This window comes from Populus alba, chromosome 1, assembly GCF_005239225.2.
Source record: "Populus alba chromosome 1, ASM523922v2, whole genome shotgun sequence".
NCBI classification, from domain to species: domain Eukaryota; kingdom Viridiplantae; phylum Streptophyta; class Magnoliopsida; order Malpighiales; family Salicaceae; genus Populus; species Populus alba.
Genome location: NC_133284.1, coordinates 45,990,722 through 46,011,564, shown reverse-complemented (window position 1 = coordinate 46,011,564; position 20,843 = coordinate 45,990,722). Strand labels below are relative to the sequence as shown.

Sequence of the window (20,843 nt, the reverse complement as noted above, 5' to 3'; positions counted from 1 at the left end):
ACCAACCTTAAATCTTAAAAATCATGCATCGATAAGAGGCTTCCAATCAGAATGTTTGGAAATCTGACTCTATTGAAACAATGGAATCTCCATCAATGATTTGATCAAATTTAAATTGGGCGTCAATGTTTGTGAACCTAAAAATCAATAAAATAAATATTATATATGTTGTTCATAAATTGTTAAACACAAACAAACTCAAAGCAAAAACAAAACTTACATTGAAAGATCGTTCTTCATGCGCCTTGTACTGGCAGGCAAATGGATTTCACTTTAAAGGGACACTGCCTCTAGGTTATGGAACAACCATTGGAAGAGTCAGTGTTGTGAGTCGACGCAGGTGCCTCTTCTTATATGCACCAAATGACACATTGTTGTCATCATTGCTACTAGAAGAACTAGATGCAATCATATGCTTATGATGTTCAATTGATTTTCTTCTATGCATCTACATAAATTTGATGAATATTTCATAATCAATTTTTATTTTTTTGAAAAAACAATTCGGTAGCACCTCCTCTATACTAGAGATTACCCAGAATTTTCAATCCTGTAAATATACAAAATATATATCACAAACTAGTTGATTTTAATTTATTTCTACCAATGTGATAATGTTTTCCTAAATTGAAAAGAATTGTTTGTAATTAAATTTAATTGTGTATATTCAACTAGTCTTTATACTACAAATTTGACAATAACAATTAAAATTCAACAAAACAATAAAACATTATTGCAATGTAGACAATAAAATAGAAAACAATTTAATCCTATAAATTCAATTAAAATTTATACCATAAATCTAACAATAACCATTAAAATTCAACAAACAGAATAAAACATTATTACAATATAGACAATAAAATAGACAAAAGCAAATATAAGCTTGAGGAATGCAAAATGCTTACCTTAATGATGTGCTTAATTTTTAGAGTTTATCTGCATGTGATAAAAAAAACCAAAAATACATTGTTAATAAAGTGAAGAAAAAAAGAAAAATGAGGAGAAAATAACTCAAAAGATTCACCACCTATACCTTTTAGTTGTGTTGATGGTAAAAATAAGTTACATTACTATAAAGAGAGGATTTGAGTGCGAGTGAAGAGAGAAAATGAGAGAGAAAAAATGAACTTCCAACGGCCTCGCTGGGTTTTATATTGCATTTTTCCCAAAAGACTCATCGATAAAATATTAAATAATATGATTTTTAATTAATCTGTTGGTGATTTTCTTGGTAAGGTCATATTGAAATTTTTATTTCACACTACAATTTTAAAAAAACCCTCCAGATTTTTAACTATATGTCCATGATTTTGTTAGTAAAAAGTATGGATAATACATATTCAGAGATTCATTAAATAAAAAGTACGAAAAATACACAGTCCATCAGTAATTCTCTCAAGAACCTGATACTCAGTAATTGCCGTCATCGATATGAGAAGGGGAATAGTTCCCCTCACCTCTCGAATACAACGACAGACACAAACCATCGGTGTTTTTGCATAGTGAATAGTGTCTAGAAGGGGAGCAGTTCCCTCGCCTCTAGAATACACCAACGAACACAAATTGTCGGTGTTTCCATAGGTGTTGTGCATAGTGAACAATGCATGAGGGAGGGGAACAAGTCCCCTCGCTTTTGAAATACACCAACAAACATAAATTATCGGTGTTTCCATAGGTTCTGTGTATAATGAATAGTGCATGGGGGAGGGGAACAGGTCCCCTCGCCTCTAGAATACACCAACATATGAAAACCGTCAGTGTTTCCATCAGTGTTTTGCATAGTGAATGACATATTGTATCTACATTCCCTATCTATCCATCTTGCAAATACCAGTATTGAAAGTTGCACACACAACATAATAACCCTAATTCAATAACAATTATAAAATAAATACTTATTTGTTGAGAATTTCATCTATAACTATTATATTATCATTTATGATATTACAATACTTTTGTGTTTTCATAGTTAATTAGAATTGTCTTCTTTTTCTTCTTCAATTGACTCGTTGTCAACTCCAAAGCAATCTTATATATTGATATTATTGTAATCATCATCTTCATTGACTTGTGCTTGTTCGCTAGAGCTTAGAACAATATTTAGCTCCTCAACATCAACATCAACAAAAATATTATTGAAGAAGCAAAAATTTAAATTTTCTTCCAAATCAATCGATGGAGCAACTTGATATGGTTCAACCAACTCATTTACTTAAAAGACATCATCTCCGACATTTAAGTCATCGTTCTCATCTTGAATAACCTCGACACGACCTCTAGGTTTGGTTTTCAATATGGATAGCCAATCAACTCTTGAACAATCATTTCTAAAGGAAATGAAGTATGTGTAATAAATTTGCTGGCATTACTTAGCGAAAACAAAGACATCGTTGATGTTGCGGAGTCTAGCTTTTAAGTTAATTTCAAACAAACCATGATGAAGATCTACTTTGATTCCTCTGTTAGTGGTGTCATACCAATAACATTTGAATAAAAAAACTTTATTATGCTGGCTATGATATTGCAGTTCAATTACATGTTCTGACTTCACATAATAGTCAACTTCAAACTCACTAGAAGTCAATCCCTTAACATAAACCCTTTGTTATATATCTTTCTATCATGCCTATATTTTTTAGTATGAAACATGTAACCATTAACAAAATACTCGTTGCAACACTTCATTTTTCTTTTAGGACCCAAACTTAGTAAAGACAATACAGCTATAACGAAATTAAGTATCCCTTAACATTTCTTCCCATTTTATAAACTTGGTACATCAAGTACAACAATCAATAGTGATCAAGAATTCTGTAATGAAATTAAGTATCCCTATAGATAATGAGTTTGAGATAGTACTTACATGTATTATGAACCATGTCTCAAATTGTTCATCTTGTAATTAAAAGATTTGAGATTTGGTCAGTTGTGAGTTATTAGACAGTAAATACTGATGATGTTACCTACGAGGTATTCAACAATGTATAAGTTTGTGATATGACATGGGAGAAATAGTCCATTAATAACAAATTTTTAGTATACTTACTAAATAAAAGGTCTCAGTTCATTGCAGTTAAATAACACATAATTATGTACTAGTTTGAATTCTCTTTTAGACAAATATCTTTTCCTAACAGCATTTTTTGATGTAGGTCGTCTAGGATTGGAGAATATTAACAAGTTTTCACTTGAAGACACTTCATTGCCATCATTATGCCTTGATACACAATTGATTCTTGTTCTCAAATGAGGCTCAAAATAATATGAGATAAAATATTGAAATCTCCTCAACAATATAGGCCTCACATATCGATGCCTCAACATGTGTCATGTTTTTTGTCTTTTTTTAAGGTTGAACAAGTACCTGTATGCAATAAAACAAATGTTTTCATTTAACAAAAACAATGAAAATACATTTTTAATTACATTGCATGTGTAATATCTAACATCTTGAATATATACATCCATCTATACTGAACCGGGCCTCAAACTTTTGCCTCATGAGGTAAATGTATGAGTACATGCTCTATTGAGTAAAAAAACATTGAAGAAAATATCAACTCAAGTTTGCATATTGTTTCAACGATATTCACTTCAAGCCTCTCAATGTGTTGTATCTACAACTTACTGAAGCATATAGATGTTGCGTAGTTAATAAAACCCTATGACCCATTACAATAATCCATCCTCCGCAATCCTTGAGGTGAATCCTTGTACATCCATGAACGATCATTCATGACTTCTATTGATATATATATATATATATATATATATATATCAAATAATGATGATAACTATATGTATTAATTAACAACGTTAAGTAAATAATCAACTTACTTTCATACTTCTTTTAATTCATTATCAATTATCTATGTACATACAAATTTGTACACATTAATTTATGAAAATTACAACTCGACAATAAAATTGACAAAATATAGAATGGACTCGTTAAACAAGCCATTATTTATATCATCACAACACTCCTAAGTTGGTAATTCAACATAAGTTTTAATAATTTACAAACAAATAAAATTTTACAAAATGTAAAACAAACCATAACATGTACAAAACCATGTATCCATACAACAAGTTTGTTTGAGAAAAAAAATAAAACAAGTAAACACCCAATCAAAATACATATACTACAAAAAAAAATATGCAATAAAAAAATTAACATTTCAAAATTGTTTTCAAATTAAAAAAATAATAGATCTACATACTTAAAATGAAAAATTCACAATAAAATTGCTATTGTTATTGGAAAAGTCGAGAAAGGATAAGGGGTGATGTAGGGGGTGGGGGCTATTAGTTGCAGATTTGGGAGGGGAGGAGAGGGTCGATGGTCAGTTCATATATTAACTATTATTGATGGATTTACCAATAGAATGTTTTTGTCTGTCAATTCATCAGCAATTCTGTAGTTAAAAGTGACATGTCACTGTATGACTTATCATGTTTGAATCCAATTGTAATTCCGCCCGTAAAAGCGTCTATAAAAAAAAACATGTCATCGTACTTTTTGGTTTTTTAAAATTCCTTTTATTCCAACTGTAATTCCCTCAATATTTACAAACATAACCAGTCCATCGGTAAATACGAATGTCGTGTTTAAAGCATGAAACCTAACTTGATTTGTTGTTAACATAAGTTAGCATCATGAATTCCTGACAATATTTAAAAGTTTGGTGTTACTTAAATAAGATAATTAATATGATCATGTTAACAATTTATAATGAGCTATTAATGACAAATCATCTGATTGAAACCTTCTTTGTGTGTGGTTTCCAGTTGAATAATAAAAGTTTATACTATACTTGTTTGAAATAACATTAGTGGATCCTCTAACCTTGACATTTGTTTTTATAGTTTTTTAATCCTTACATTAATCTTCCATCTCAAAGTTTTCATCAACTTCTTTATTATTATTATTGTTGTTGTTGTTGTTGTTGTTGTTGTATTATTGTTGTCTATAATTTATACAATTAACCTCCTTGTGGTTCGACCCCGGTCTTACCAGGTTATTTATTACTTCGATACTCCTGCACCTAAGATAAGACATTAATTTTTTAGTTATGTCATTATGTCACACATCATTAATGGAGATGGTGGATAACAATTAGAAATGTTGTAGCCATTGGTGTAAGAATATGGCATTACACATTAATTTATGAAAATTACAGCTCGACAATAAAATTGATAAAATATAGAATGAATTCCTTAAACAAGCTATTATTTATATTATCACAACACTCCTAAGTCGGTAATTCAACATAAATTTTAATAATTTTCTGTCACGCTCATGAATGCCGTGTACTAAAAAGACTGACCTAAGGTCCAGCCTTCCATCTTTCAAAAAAACCAAATCCTCAGTTGGCTAAACTGATCTACTCTTCCTTTGAATAACCTAAGGTACGCATTGCCTGTTAAATCCTCCCTTGGCTTCTTGAAGGTAGGATTGACATCGCCTACCACTTTCTTGGATGGTGGCATCAACTCTTTCCGCTTCAAAAAGTCATAAAGTGAATATATATTATTCCTTCTTTCTTTTTTCTCAAGGAACATTTATCGTCATATATATTTTCAGATTTTGTTCCTCCAAAAATAGTGTGATCAAGTGAGCTTTTCTTCAAATTTTGAGGTTCTTGCTTTGATCAAAGGGCTGCTAAACGATCCGCGAATATTTCCCTTATTTCTTAACCATTACAAATGTATTACATCCCATTCCAATCTTCAAATATATGCTCAGAAACACACTTATTTTAAGTTGGTGAGATAGAGGGAGCTTCATCTCATGAAATTAGATATCATGAATGCATTTTGTACAAGTAGAGTTTGGTTAGATTCTAGAAGTGGATAGGACAGGATTAATTGGATAGGACAGGATTAATTGAATTCAATGGATCAATTGTTTTGTTTTCTGTTTTTTTTGTTTATGTTATTCGTCATATTTTGTTCAACAGTTTGAAATTAATTACCCTTTTTAAATGCATTTCTCATTTTATCTATATTTTGTGAGATTGAAAAATTTAATAAAAAATGAATAACATTGTAAAATAAAAAACAATTAAATTGTCATGAAAAACCACAAAAACACTAAAGGGGTATTTTAAAGTTTAGTAACGGTTTTTTCAAAGCATTTTTTACTTAGAAATATATCAAAATGATATTTTTTTATTTAAAAAAATTTATTTTTAACATCAAAATATCAAAATGATTTAAAAAGATTAAAAAAATAATTTAAAATAAAAAATAAAAAAATATTTATTTTTTAAAAATAATTTTAAAATACAATAACATACCACAAACAAATATGAGATAGAGATTGCGATCTTATGTTTTGTCCGAATTGCTGCCATTACTCATATTTTTTGTCGAGACTTGAGAAGCCTTCTGGGCCACAAAAAGCAACAGACACAACAACACTTTCAAATTTTTTTTTCTATAAATTATTGACACGAAAAATCATAGTTATCAAACTTGATTTGAAAGTTGATTTATTTAATTAAAGAGTTGGATTGTGGGTTACACGGATCACCATTGACAATGAAAAATTATATATTATTTTTTTAAATTGAAATATTTAAAATAAAAAGTTTTTTATTCCATATTAAAAAAAACTTAACTTTTTTCTTGTGAACATATAATGTATTTACTAAAGTGTTTCAAATATCACATTGTAAAAATAACTTTTCTCTTGTGAACATAGAGTATATATACTAAAGGGTTTCAAATCCTTATAATCTTGCATTGAAAAGTTATTATGTTATTTTTTTAAGTTGAAGTATTTAAACCAAAAAGTTTTTTATCCCACGTTAAAAAAGCACAACTTTTTCTCTATAAACATAAAGTATATTTATTGAAAAACCTCAAATTTAATATTAAAAAAATAACATTTTTATTTGGAATATATACTAAAGGGTTTTTAAGGGTGGCAAAAACAAATTGCTTTTCTTCTACGCTACACTATAAATTCCTTTCTTAGCTGTGCATGCCGCATTCTTTTCTCCCTTCATCACTGTTTCTCTAATTCATTCTGAGTTTAGTCAGATCATCGTTTGAAGATCTTGTTGGGCCAGGTAATTGCTCCATATTCTCTTTTTTTCTTTTTTCCAAGATTACATGTCATCTAGAATTCTTGCAAGTTACTCTTTTCACCCTGATATTGTTCAGGAGTTCTTGACATGATCAGATCAGAGTTCAGGACATAGTTTCTTCCTCATTGTGTTCTTACGAGCTACAGTAAAGCGTGAATTAAAATTCTCAATTAAAAAAAAAGAATTAAAAGTATCTTATTGAGCTCCCTTTTACTTATTATTTTTTGCTCTGAACTTCACCTTCTTTCTTTCTCTCAAAGGAGGACAGGAGGTCTCCTGGTTGTCGAGCAGCTTGGCACTGGTTCCTTCTTCTGAGTGCCAATCAAAATCCTTGAAGACAATATAATGGACCAAGTTTGTTTCCCTTTCACTTTTTCTTAATCTTGTTAGTGCTATTTTCTTGTTATATTTTACTTGATCATGCTTAAGAAAGCAAGAATATCCCCAACTTGCTTTTTTGTTTTATACAACTTTAATAACCCAATTTTGGATTCTCCAAATTTTCTTGAATGTCATTTTATATCTATTTTTATTCATAAAAATCCAAAAAAAAAATTAAGAAAAAGTTTTAAATTCCAAAATATATATAAAAAAACTAATTGGGTCAATACGGGTCAAACTGTGTCGATCGGGGTAAAAATTAAGTTTCAGGCCATTTCATGTCAAAAATATCATTTTCGATGAAAACCGAGTCATATGAGTCAAACCATGTCAGCCGGGGTAAAAAAATGAGTTTCATCTTGTTTTGGGTCAAAAATATCATTTCCGGTCAAAATTTAGTCCACCGGATCAATACGGGTCAAACCATGTTGACTGGGATAAAAAATGAGTTTCATGCCGTTTTGGATCAAAACTATCATTTTCGGTCAGAACCATGTCCATGGGTCAATATGAGTTAGACCATGTCAACCGGGATAAAAAATAAGTTTCATGCTATTTTGGATCAAAACTGTTATTTTCAGTCAAAACTCGGTCTACCAAGTTGTTACTAGTAGAAAAATATTTTTTTCTATATTTGAAATTAATATTTTAGTTACCAAAATTGATTTTTAGTAGCTCAAAGCTTTTTCAATAATGAATAAGTTTTTATTGGAGTAGTTGGTGCAGTTGAGGTAGTGAAATTTTTTCTTTGAGACAGAGCTGTATCTCTTAGTTATAAATTTTCATGTCTCCTCATCATTGCTTATAAAAGCCAATGAAAATTAATGAAAAATTGAAAAAAAAAGGGGGAAGCCAAAAAAAAAAAAAGAATAAAGGAGGAGAAGTGAATACATATATTTAGTTTTCGTATACTTTTTTTAGTTTTTATTCCAGCAAGTAAGATATTGATTTTTTTAAAAAACAATTCAAAAAATACAAAAAATATCCTAATCGTTGATCTAGTAGTATTTAGTTTTGAACCCCTGATTAGATTTGATACAATACAGCTCACCACACTGGATTAAAAACTCAAATCCATCTCAGCCCCTAAATAAATCTGTCCTTTGATCTTATTGTGCCACATCACCAGGTATACTAAGAATCTAGTGCACCTTACCACACCAAAGCCAATATTTGTCCATCAACACCGTCCGATCAACCTTAAGATCAAGCCAACAGCAACCAAAGGATCAACTCAGAAGTAATCCAGCGGTCCACAAGCTTCAGTGCACCTGTTTACAATGCTCAAGTCCGCACTATAGTAAATCTAAGAGATTTCCTGAGAAGGTCAAGGGTATTTTAGTCTTTTAATCTATACAGTGGCACTCAGGTAATTTTGGGGATTCTTTTTTATAGAAGTATTTGTAAAATTTTCTTTATATTTTGTAAAATACCAAAAATAAATATAAAAAAGAATAACAACGCAGGTCCAACACACATCTTATCCCGTCATCGTGAGTGGGTTTCTAGCACGGGTTATGCCTATTTTTTAGCGATACAAACATAATCTTTCTTTTTAGAAATGAACATTGTTTGTTAACATGTCTCTTGTTTACAAAAAAAAACCAATGTCAAAAGTTTAAAAACAAAATATAGATTATGCCCATTGTTTCTTTTTGCAACTCAGATGTAGCTCTTCTTTTTAGAGTTAAATGTCAACATTTTAGATGAGTTTTTTATTTTTAGAGACTGATATCATTTTTTGATGTGTCTTTTATTTTTAGAGACCGACGTTAATCATCTTTGAAAACAACTTGTAAATAAGCTCAAAATATTATAGCATTTGAATAATAATAATAATAATAATAATAATAATAATAAAACATAAGTAAGGGTCACCTTTATCTAAAAAGGATGTTTTAAAGGTAGTATCCACTTTTCCGTAATCATAACTAACTCGGTTCTTGAATTTTTGAAACCAATGTTTAATTTAGAATTCAGCATTAAGATCTAGTCCAATTTTCTTTGGGTTCTTTTAGTTTGAAAATTATTTGATTTAGATTAAGACTTTATTTTATTCGCATTTTAATTCTTAAATGTAAAAGAAAAAAAAGTCATGTTAAATAATGAAATAAAAAAAATTATCGGTTGGCCATATTTCTATAGCAAAAAAAATCAATTTCAATGTCGACGAGTTCTATTCAAACGAGAGGTCTCATTAAAAAAATTTTAAACCTTTGTATTGCCTTAAAAAGTATATCAATGTTGATTATGTGTTTTTGGACTTTTTTGGTATTTTTAAGTTGATAGATTGATTTTTTTAGATTCTAAGAATATTTAGTAAATATTTTAAAGTAAAATTGGATTGAATAATAGATTTTAAGGTAAGAAAACACCCCATGAGTTTTCAGCCAACTCTAGTAAGCAGATTCTTGGCGTTAGACTACTCTTCAATTACTTTGGATCCATCTCTTTTACTTCAATTTTATTTTTACCCTTGTATGTTTCCCATCGTTAATCTTCCATTATCGGCTTTTTGGAACAGTGGCATATTTTAATCAGTATCTTAAGTTTTAAAATTGACATAAATTTATTGGAAGTGACATCAAATATGTGTAGAAATGTAAAAAATACAATATTTCATATTGAGTGTATAGTTAGTTCATCTACACACCCTTTTTTTATTAAAAAGAAATACATTATTTACTAGAAATCCACCTATGGACCTATGATATTGTAAAATTATTTGCAAGATCCACCTATAATCCACAGTGTGTGTGTGTATATAGTTTATCTATTCCCCATTTTTATTTTAAAAAATATATTACCAAGGACCAGGGAAATATCATACCTCTCCTCTTAGTGTGTTGTGGATTGGAACATTGTTTATATTTTTCCTTCATTTTTTTTTACTATGATCATTGTACTTTTTTTTTTAATTTCATGTTTTTTTAATTGATGATTGGGCTTGATGGTTTTTTTTTTTGTTATCGCGGTCTTAAGAAAACATCTCAGCATTGTGTTGGCTCTTTATTTTGCAAAAGAAAAAAAAAATGATTTTGTTGTTTGTGAAAAAATAAAAATAAGAGGACCAAAACTAAAAGTAATGTGAAATGGTAGCTCTTTATTTCAGAAAAAAAACAAACAAATTCTCATTTGGTTCTTTGATTTTTTTTTTATTTCTCCCATCTTTTCTTTTTAATTTCATCCTTATATATTGTATTGATTAATTATTTAACTTGATGATTTCTTTCGTATTGCTTTCTGACAGTTTATCACAGTCTCAAAAAACATTCCAACATTGGGTTTGTTCTCAATTTTTGTAAAATAAATCAATTTTATTGTTTGGAAAAAATGAAAGATGAGAGGACCAAAATTGAATGTTAAGTAAAATAGCAGCTCTTTTTTGAAAATTTAGCCTTAAGATTTTATCCATTGATTTTTGTCATTTTAGTTTGAAAATCATTCCAAGACTTTATTTTATTCACATTTTAGTTGTTAGGTTTGAGAAAGAAGAGAGAAAGTCACACATTAAATAATGAAATAGAGAAAAATTTGTTGGTTGATCATATTTGTATAGCAAAAAAGGTTGATCTCAATGTCAACGAGATCTATTTAACGAAAGGAGTCCCAATGAAGTATTTTTAAACCTTTATATTGCCCTAAACAGTATATCAAGGTCGATTATGTGTTTTTGGACCTTCTCGGTATTTTTAAAGTTGATAAATTGGTTTTTTAAGGTTTTATGAGTATTTATTAGGTGTTAAATAAATTGAATAATGGATTTTAAGGTCAGAAAAGCACCCCTTGATTTTTCAGCCACCTCTTTAGTGAATGGATTCTTGACATTAGACAACTCTTCATCTGTTTTTTTTTTTTTTAAATTTGACGGGTGACATATTGCCCACTCAATTTGAAAACTAAAATTGGCCAAAACACACCTGGGCTTGTAGGCCATTAACATATTACATCATTAAAAAAAGAAAAAGAGTAGATAACATGTTGTCTACTCAAGTATTTTTTTTTAAATAGAGTGAAGGATGCATCATCCACTATAACATATTTGAGTTCCCATTGATGACTAGAAAATCAAGGTTCATAGTTTTGAAACCCCTAAAATCCTCTTTTTATACATGTTTTTTTCTAAATCATCCTAGAAATCTCAATAATCCCATTTCAAACTCAAAAGACTCTCTAATCAATCTAAAATCCAAAATCAATCCACATAAAAAAAAAAAAAAATACTTTCTAGATTTTGATGTATTTTGTCTAGCATTGTTAAAGGTCAAAATCACCTATATAAAACTCTTCTCTTGAAAACGAACCCAATGAAGCCAAGATCATTGTTTTTTTTTTTTTTTTTTTTTTTTTTTTTTTTTAATGTGATTGATGAAAAGAACACTAATACCCAAAGCTCTAAGGATCAAAATTAAAAATTAAGGGACTAAAATGAAATTTTACCAAAAGTACATGGACACAATAATGAAAACTTAAGGGCCAAAATGAAAAATATGAAGACGTAAAGCACCAAAATGAACTTTAACTGAAACTATAGGGATCAAATAAATAAAAAGTGTGACCATTTTATGGACTAGAATGTACTTTAACTGTTAATTTTGTTTTATTATGTTAGGAGTAAAGAATAAGAATAAGATCTTGCGCGCTTTAGCAACTACATACCATGAACTAAAATCATATTACATTAAATTAATTTAGTTTAATGAACCCAATACATGTTCTAAGCTTTTTTTTTTTTTTCTTGATAACTATTACTTTTTAGGTAATCACTATAAGCATTTGTAAAGACATCCTAATTGAAATAATTGTTTGACAATTTTATAGTTTAATTTAAGTTGTTTAAAATCCTGTAAATTAAATTGAATCTATAAAATTAAATCAATTTTCAAATTTACAACCTCTTTTTTTTTTTCCCTTTTAAAAACCTAGTCTCATAAAAAACAACATAAAGATAGATATAACAACTTATAACAGTTAAGAGGTGTGGTTGAAATACATCCAACTATAGGTTTTATGATCTTAAAATTTAAATAGACAAATCATTATTTGACCAAGCAAAGGAGAAGGAAATGGGTTTGAATAAGCATTGAGAAGGCAATAGACCTTTCAACACCTAGTTTTGAAGCACTTTTTGGCCTTTTAGCTAACCTTATCTCTACAGCAGCTAACCTTATCGCCACAGCTGCTGTGGAGAACAATGCTCAAGGCATAGGAGAGACTCTAAGAATTGGGGGAAAGAAAAACTATATCTCTAGACTCTGATTTTTTTGGCTTTAAGTCAATGGCGATGGATCCTAAAGTATGTGTTTACTTATTTCAAAGTTTCTAGTTTCTATGGCTTCCTCACTTGATACCTATAAATGGTGCTAGGAGCAAGAAATTAACAGAAGACTGTGTTGGCTTTGGAAAACACGAAGAAGAAGTTGGATTTGTAAACAAGAAGCATCCACAGGAGTCTATATATAACAAAGACAAATCGATGATTCTAATAGATTATATCACTTTTTTTTTAATTTTTTATTAACTATAATTGAAATCATAATATTAAAATAATTTTCAAATAGAATGACATTTTGACACTGAGGATATTTTTGAGAGTATGTGTGGTAGAGATTGTTTTCAATGTGATTTTTTTAAAAAAATTACATCAAAATAATATATTTTTTAATTTTTAAAATTTATTTTTGACATTATCACATCAAGATAACCTATTACTTGTGTCCTTAAAGCCAAGTTTCTGAGATTTTAAATTTCTTGAATTCACAGTATTAATATAAAAAATATATTTTAAAAATTATTGAAATATTATATTTAATCTTAATTGATTTATAAGCTAATATATATATATATATATATATATATATATATATATATATCAAATAAAAGAATTTATTAGCCAGATTATATCAAAATGATTTTTGTTTTTCTAAAGTAATATTAGAATAAATGAGCAAGTAATAATAGATGAATCAATAACATGAATAATAGCTTGTAACTAGTTTCATGCTTGTAATGTCCTCACAAGTTTTTTTTTTTTTTAAATATTACTCACGGTCTCATAACTTACAAAATAACCATGTTGAAACTCGAAACTTGTTATAGAATAATAAAAATCATATCTTTGGACGTAACTTAAAAACCTAAGCTATTAGGTTGAGATGGTTCTTTGACATGGTATTAGAGCCTTGATGACCAAGTGGTCACGAGTTCGAATCTCACCATCCTATTTATTTGATAAAAATTAAGCACAAGATAATTTGTGTCTATGCAAGTTTCAAGCTTAAATGACTTTTACTTGAGAAGGTGTGTTATAGAATAATATAAAGCATATTTTGGAACCTAACCTAAAAGATTAAGCTATTGGGTTGGGATGATTATTTGACATGGTATCACAGCTTTGATGACCAAGCGGTCACGAGTTCGAATCTCACCATCCCCATTTATTTGATAAAAATCAAGCATAAGATAATGTGGGCATGTGCAAGTTTCAAGTCCAAAGGGCTTTTATTTGAGAAAGTGTGATATAGATAAATCATATCTTATAACCTAACCTAAAAGTTTAAGCTCTGGGTTAAAATGATTTTTTGACAAAACTCAACATGAGTAAAAGCAAATTCATAATAAGATGAAAATTTAAGATACATTGTGTTTTTTTATTTTATCTAAACTCTTCGCCAATGTCATTAACTTCAATCTATTGGATTAACCTTAAAACCTTGACTTGATTCTCTGCATAGCCCGAGCTTCAAATTAATCATGTGAGAGTTATTTCAATGTAACCAAGTAGATTTACAGGAATAAAGGCAATCTAGATAGCCCATAAAAACATGGGTTGGCTTTTAAAAAAAATCAATATGATATATAGTTTTGTTTTGAATTTGAGGTGGAGACTAAACGAATCACACCCAGCAACCATGAACAAACACAAAAAACACGAATAAGGTAATGAGCATGATCATAATGCGCTAATCAAGGCAGTCATCTATCTTTTGTCTTTCCCCTGCATTCATTCTCTCTCTGTTTGGCCCTGCATTGGGCTTGGGTTGTATGAAATTCAAGCCTAAATTAAAAAGTTATTATATAATTAGGAACTAAATTGAAAAAAAAAGAGGCTCCGCTTAAGCTATGATGAAATTCAAGACTTGATTGAAGGTGAATACAACCAAAGATTGAAGTTATCGAAGGCACAAAATACATAGCTGGCGTGTGTAGACCATGCCTAGCATGTTGGAGGACATGTTGTGTTGTGTTGGTGTGTGTGGCATCCACTAGCTTTCAAAATCAGTTTTTTTTTAAGGGATGTTTGAGGGTGGGTTTATGGTTGTTTTTTAAAGTGTTTTTTATTTGAAAAAACATTAAAATAATATTTTTTAAGGCGGTAGAGAATGGTGGCGGGGCAGCTAGCTTCTCTTCTTTCTTTTTTTCCTTGATTGAACAACATCAGTCATTGTTTTCCTTTCATTAATGCTGATTTGGTGTCTGTAGGAGCGCCCACAAAAGAAGAGGGTTAAACATACCGATCCATTCTGGGATCATGTTGAGAAGACAAATGATGGTGGTCCTTTCAAGTGCAAATTTTGCAAATCTACATTTGCTGCGTCTACTTCAATCTCAAGGTTCAAATATCATTTGTCAGGAGAAAGTGGTAAAGGAGTTGGTATTTGTGGAAGAGTACCCGTTGATGTTAAAGCAGCAGCCTACCAAGCGATGCACAAAAAACAAAATGACATCCCACCAATTGATCATGCAGTTCCAAATGTAGAAGCTCAAAGAATAGAGCAAGAAGGGAGGGATCTCCCAGATATGGCAATGGAAGATTGGACAGAGAGTACGAGATCGGAAGAGTTGATGGTTATTAACGAAGCTGGTGGATCGAGAGGTTCTCAAGGGCAAGGAGGATATCTTTCAGACATGCTAGATACAGAAAATTTGACACAGAGCAGAACCAGGGAAGGGATTGCACTTATTGACCAGGTTAGAGTTTATGAAGAGCAAGGGGCAGATGTTGCAGATGGTGGAGAGGAGAATTTGACAGACAACTTCACCAGAGGTGTGTCTATAGTTACTGAAGAAAGTAGAGTTTCTGAAGGGCTTGATGCACATAAAGCTAAAGGAGAAGCATTGCTGACAACAAAGCTGGTAGGTCAGGCTTCTGACAGAAATAAGGAGACGATATGGTCTTGGTTAATGAAGGATGACGTCTTAAGTGTTGGCATTTATGGGATGGGCGGTGTCGGAAAAACATCGCTGGTGACGCATATCCATAATCAGCTGCTACAAAGACCAAGTTCTTTAAATTATGTGTTTTGGGTTACTGTATCACAAAATTTCACCATCAGTAAATTGCAGTATCTTATTGCCAAAGCTATTAATTTAGACCTTTCAAATGAAGAGGATGAGAAGAAAAGAGCTGCAAAGTTGTCTAAAGCATTAGTTGCAAAGGGAAAATCTGTTCTCATTCTAGATGATTTATGGAATCAATTTCTGCTAGAAAAGGTGGGCATACCTGTTGGAGTTAACGCGTGCAAGTTGATTCTCACAAGTCGATCGTTAGAAGTTTGTCGGCGGATGGGTTGCCAAAAGAGCATCAAAGTAGAGCTTCTTACTAAAGAAGAAGCTTGGACTTTGTTCATGGAGAAACTTGGAAATTATGCTACACTTTCTCAAGAAGTCGCAGACATCGCAAAATCTGTTGCAGCAGAATGTGCTTGTCTACCACTTGGGATTATAGCAATGGCAGGAAGCATGAGGGGAGTGGATGACTTGCATGAATGGAGTAATGCATTGACAGAATTGAAACGATCAGAAGTTAGGGCAGAAGACATGGAGCCTGAGGTATTCCATATTTTGAGATTTAGTTATATGCGCTTGAATGACTCAGCATTGCAACAGTGTCTCTTATACTGTGCATTGTTTCCAGAGGATTTCACCGTAGAAAGAGAGAACTTCATAGGTTATTTGATTGATGAGGGAATAATTCAACCAATGAAGAGCAGGCAGGCAGAATATGATAGAGGTCAGGCTATGATTAACAAACTTGAAAATGCTTGCTTATTGGAAAGTTTTTTCAGCAACGAAATGTACAGAGTTTTCAAGATACATGACTTGATTCGAGATATGGCTCTTCAGAAACTGAGGGAGAAATCACCAATCATGGTTGAAGTTGGGGAGAAACTAAAAGAATTACCAGATGAGAGCGAGTGGAAAGAGGAAGTCGTGAGAGTTTCTTTAATGGGAAATTGATAGACAGTGATATTTATATAGAAATGAAACAGAGATGAAGAAGGAGCAGAGAGTAAAAAGTAAGAAGAACAGAGAATGAATCTGTTTATACAGAGAAGCAGAAGATGAAATTCATGCACTGTTACATTATTGCTTTTGCTTGAATGTTTACATTACTCATCCTCAATTTATATATGCAATATTGGAAAGATACCACACGGAGAATGTTCACTCAATATAATGCTAACAGATTCTCTTTTCTAACAAACAATACTAACAGCATTCTAACAATATTAATTGCTAATCTTCTGACACTTGGCATCATTAGGACTGTTGATATCTTTACATGCCCCCTCAATCGCAGGCTGGGAGGAGCCAAGCATGAGATTGGAGCAATGATGCTGAAACAAAGAAATGAAAAGACCTTAGGTGAGGATATATCAGTAGAGGAGACATGCTGGACCAGTAAATCATCCATGATAACCCGTTCCCTAACAAAATGATAATCGATCTAGAGATGTTTCATCCTGGAATGGAACACTGGATTGGAAGTAGGGGAGATAGCAGAGATATTTTGGAAAGCTAGCAAGAATCGTCACAAAGAGGAATAGAGAAGTGAATAGAATTAGAGGGAGATACTGCAATAGAGATGAAGAAAAGCAGAGAATAGAGATGAAGAGAAGAAAAGCAGAGAATATAGATGAAGAGAAGCAGAGAATAGAGATGAAGAGAAGAAAAGCAGAGAATAGAGATGAAGAGAAGTAGAGAGAAATTATGCAGTGCAGAGGAAGAAGAAAACGTTTATGTGTATATTCTCTTATTAGAGTTGAACAATCTGAAGTTGAGAAGTAGTCGCTATTTTTAGAGTGCAAGAGATAGAAAAGAAGAGAATCAAAGATTGAGAAGGAAGAATCTTGTAGAAAGTTGAAGATTTGAAGAAAAAGTTTCAGTTTGACGATATATCAAACAGATAATAGACAAACCATCGAGCATAGAAGAATTTCATGAATAAGGTGAGAAAGAAGCCAGAATCAGAAACAAGAGTAAAAAAAAAAAAAGAAAAACAAATCATAGAGTGCACAAGGTTCTCCAGGTTTCCCTCTCTCTCTGCTGAAAGAGAAGCAACAAAGTCTCAAATCGATTCCAGCAGGTGCACACAGTAACACTAAGATCTTGAAGAGATCATGGCCAAGCATCATCCTGATTTGATTATGTGTCGGAAGCAGCTAGGAATTGCTATTGGACGCCTTTGTGAGAAGTGTGATGGAAAATGTGTAATCTGCGATTCCTATGTACATCCTTGCACACTTGTGCGAGTTTGTGATGAGTGCAACCACGGATCCCTCCAAGGTTGATGTGTTATTTGCGAAGGAGTGGGAAGCTCTGATACCATGATAGACAGTGATATTTATATAGAAATGAAACAGAGATGAAGAAGGAGCAGAGAGTAAAAAGTAAGAAGAACAGAGAATGAATCTGTTTATACAGAGAAGCAGAAGATGAAATTCATGCACTGTTACATTATTGCTTTTGCTTGAATGTTTACATTACTCATCCTCAATTTATATATGCAATATTGGAAAGATACCACACGGAGAATGTTCACTCAATATAATGCTAACAGATTCTCTTTTCTAACAAACAATACTAACAGCATTCTAACAATATTAATTGCTAATCTTCTGACACTTGGCATCATTAGGACTGTTGATATCTTTACAGAAATCACTTCAAGGAAATTCCCTCTGGCTGCTCACCAATGTGTCCCAAGCTTTCAACGTTGTTTTTAAACTCAAATTTCAAGCTAGAAATGATTGCGGATTCCTTTTTCAAACATTTGCAAGGGCTCAAGGTTCTTCATCTATCAGCCACCGCTATCCGGGAATTGCCAAGTTCCTTCTCCGATTTGGTGAATCTCACTGCTTTATATCTCTGTACGTGTAGGAATCTAAGATATACACCATCATTAGCAAAGTTTAGGGAGTTGAGGAATTTGAATCTCCGCAATACGGCACTTGAAGAACTGCCTCAAGGGATGGAAATGCTGTCCAATCTCAGGTATCCTATCCCCCCCCCCCCCTCTCTGTTCCTTCTTTTTTACTGTGAAATACTTTGATCAAAATTCATTGATCTGTAATAGCAAACATCATAAAGGATAGAATGACTGACACCATTTGGACCATCTGCTATACCATCTCAGGTATCTTAATCTATCTGGAAATAATCTAAAGGACATGCCTGCTGGTATACTACCTAAGCTCTCACAGCTACAATTCCTTAGTGTGAACCGGGCGGCCGGCATTTTCAAGACAGTACGAGTAGAGGAAGTAGCATGCTTGAAGAGGATGGAAACATTGAGATACCAATTCTGTGATCTTGTTGACTTCAAGAAGTACCTCAAATCTCCAGAAGTGAGGCAACCTCTGACCACATACTTCTTCACAATAGGACAACTAGGTGTGGATCGAGTTATGGATTATTTACTTTATATGACACCAGAGGAAGTCTTTTATAAAGAAGTTTTGGTTCATGATTGCCAAATCGGTGAAAAAGGAAGGTTTCTTGAGCTCCCAGAAGACGTTTCAGCTTTCTCAATCGGAAGATGTCACGACGCAAGGAGCTTATGCGATGTTTCTCCATTTAAACATGCAACTTCACTGAAGTCCTTCGGGATGTGGGAATGTGATGGGATAGAGTGCTTGGCTTCGATGTCAGAATCCTCCACGGATATATTTGAAAGCCTCGAATCGCTATACCTTAAAACTTTGAAGAACTTTTGTGTCTTCATTACAAGAGAAGGAGCTGCTCCACCATCATGGCAATCCAATGGTACCTTCTCTCATCTTAAAAAAGTGACAATAGGTGAATGTCCAAGTATGAAAAATCTGTTCTCCCTTGACTTGTTGCCAAATCTCACAAACTTGGAAGTGATTGAAGTTGATGGCTGTGACCAAATGGAGGAGATAATAGCAATAGAGGATGAAGAAGAAGGTGTGATGGTTGAAGACAGAAGCAGCAGCAGCACCCACTACGCTGTTACCAGTCTCCCAAATTTGAAGGCTTTGAAATTAAGCAACTTACCGGAGCTAAAAAGCATTTTCCACGGGGAAGTGATTTGTGGTTCTCTACAAGAAATTCTTGTGGTTAACTGCCCAAATCTAAAGAAGATACCACTCTCTCATCGCAACCATGCTAATGGCCAAACACCACTTCGAAAAATCCAGGCATATCCAAAAGAATGGTGGGAATCAGTGGTGTGGGACAATTCCACCAGTAAGAATGCCCTTCAACCCCTCTGTGTGTTTCGGGAGTCTTTATATTAGTAGTGGGAAGAGCAGGCAGGCAGGAAGTTGAATAAATGCATGGCCTAAATGGTATGGCTCTGAATCTGTATCGTTTAAATCTTCTTCCTCATCTGTTTCATTTTAATTTCTACGTTGTTAGTATTTCCGAGTGTCCACCTTCCAATGCTTTTTTCCATTTTGTCACTCCTCACTTCCACTTTCACCATTTTCTTTTACTTGCGAGTCCAGAGAGATCAGAGTATCCATCCCGTTGAATTATCACAAGAAACCTAAAGAATTGAAATTTTTGGAGAAGGTGCCAATAAAATTGGGAAGAGATGCAGACAGCTTCGAACTTGTAAAATATCTAGAGTTTAAAAATACCAGTGGAGAATCGTAATTTATCTATAACTAAAATGCATCAATCTTTAATTATGCAAGAATTATTGTGCATTCTCTCACAATAATATGTTGATTAAAGTAGTGTATTTTTTTAAATTTCTCACTTTTTGATTCTCAAACTTTTATTTTGCATGATTTGACCTTTATAAGCCAAAGTTAGCCCCTAATTGTATATTTTTTCAGGAGAGAGGGTTGAATTAAAAAGTTAGGGGACTGGAGTAAACATCTCGGGTAACATAAAACTTTCATTAAAAACCAGTCCCTTGAATTTTAAAAAATACATTTTGGTACCTAACTTGATTTTTTTTTGTTTATTTCTTTTCTATTGGGAGGAGAGAGATGGAGTTGCCGAATTCCGACTTACAAAGAGAAAGTGGTCTTGATTTTTGTGTCAAAAGGTTTCATATGACAAGGGAGGTTGCATTTATGTGTTTTTTTTTTTTTTTACCTTTAAAAC

General features: G+C 32.0%; 1 protein-coding gene across 1 annotated transcript; it reads left to right on the top strand.

Moving 5' to 3' along the window:
- The first annotated feature begins 6,970 nt into the window (after positions 1 to 6,970).
- On the top strand, positions 6,971 to 20,146 carry LOC118036300 (putative disease resistance protein At4g10780). Its single transcript, XM_073407475.1, has 5 exons — positions 6,971 to 7,082; positions 7,361 to 7,454; positions 14,964 to 16,717; positions 18,423 to 18,758; positions 18,901 to 20,146. Exons 2-5 carry the CDS (start codon positions 7,446 to 7,448, stop codon positions 20,021 to 20,023), a joined length of 3,222 nt encoding a protein of 1,073 aa, XP_073263576.1. The 5' UTR covers positions 6,971 to 7,082; positions 7,361 to 7,445; the 3' UTR covers positions 20,024 to 20,146.
- Positions 20,147 to 20,843: the final 697 nt, after the last annotated feature.

Coding starts and splice junctions, on each gene's coding strand:
- LOC118036300 (XM_073407475.1), top strand. Junction 16,718..18,422: donor AGAGTTTCTTTAATGGGAAA/TTGATAGACAGT, acceptor ATATCTTTACAG/AAATCACTTCAAGGAAATTC. Junction 18,759..18,900: donor GAAATGCTGTCCAATCTCAG/GTATCCTATCCC, acceptor ATACCATCTCAG/GTATCTTAATCTATCTGGAA.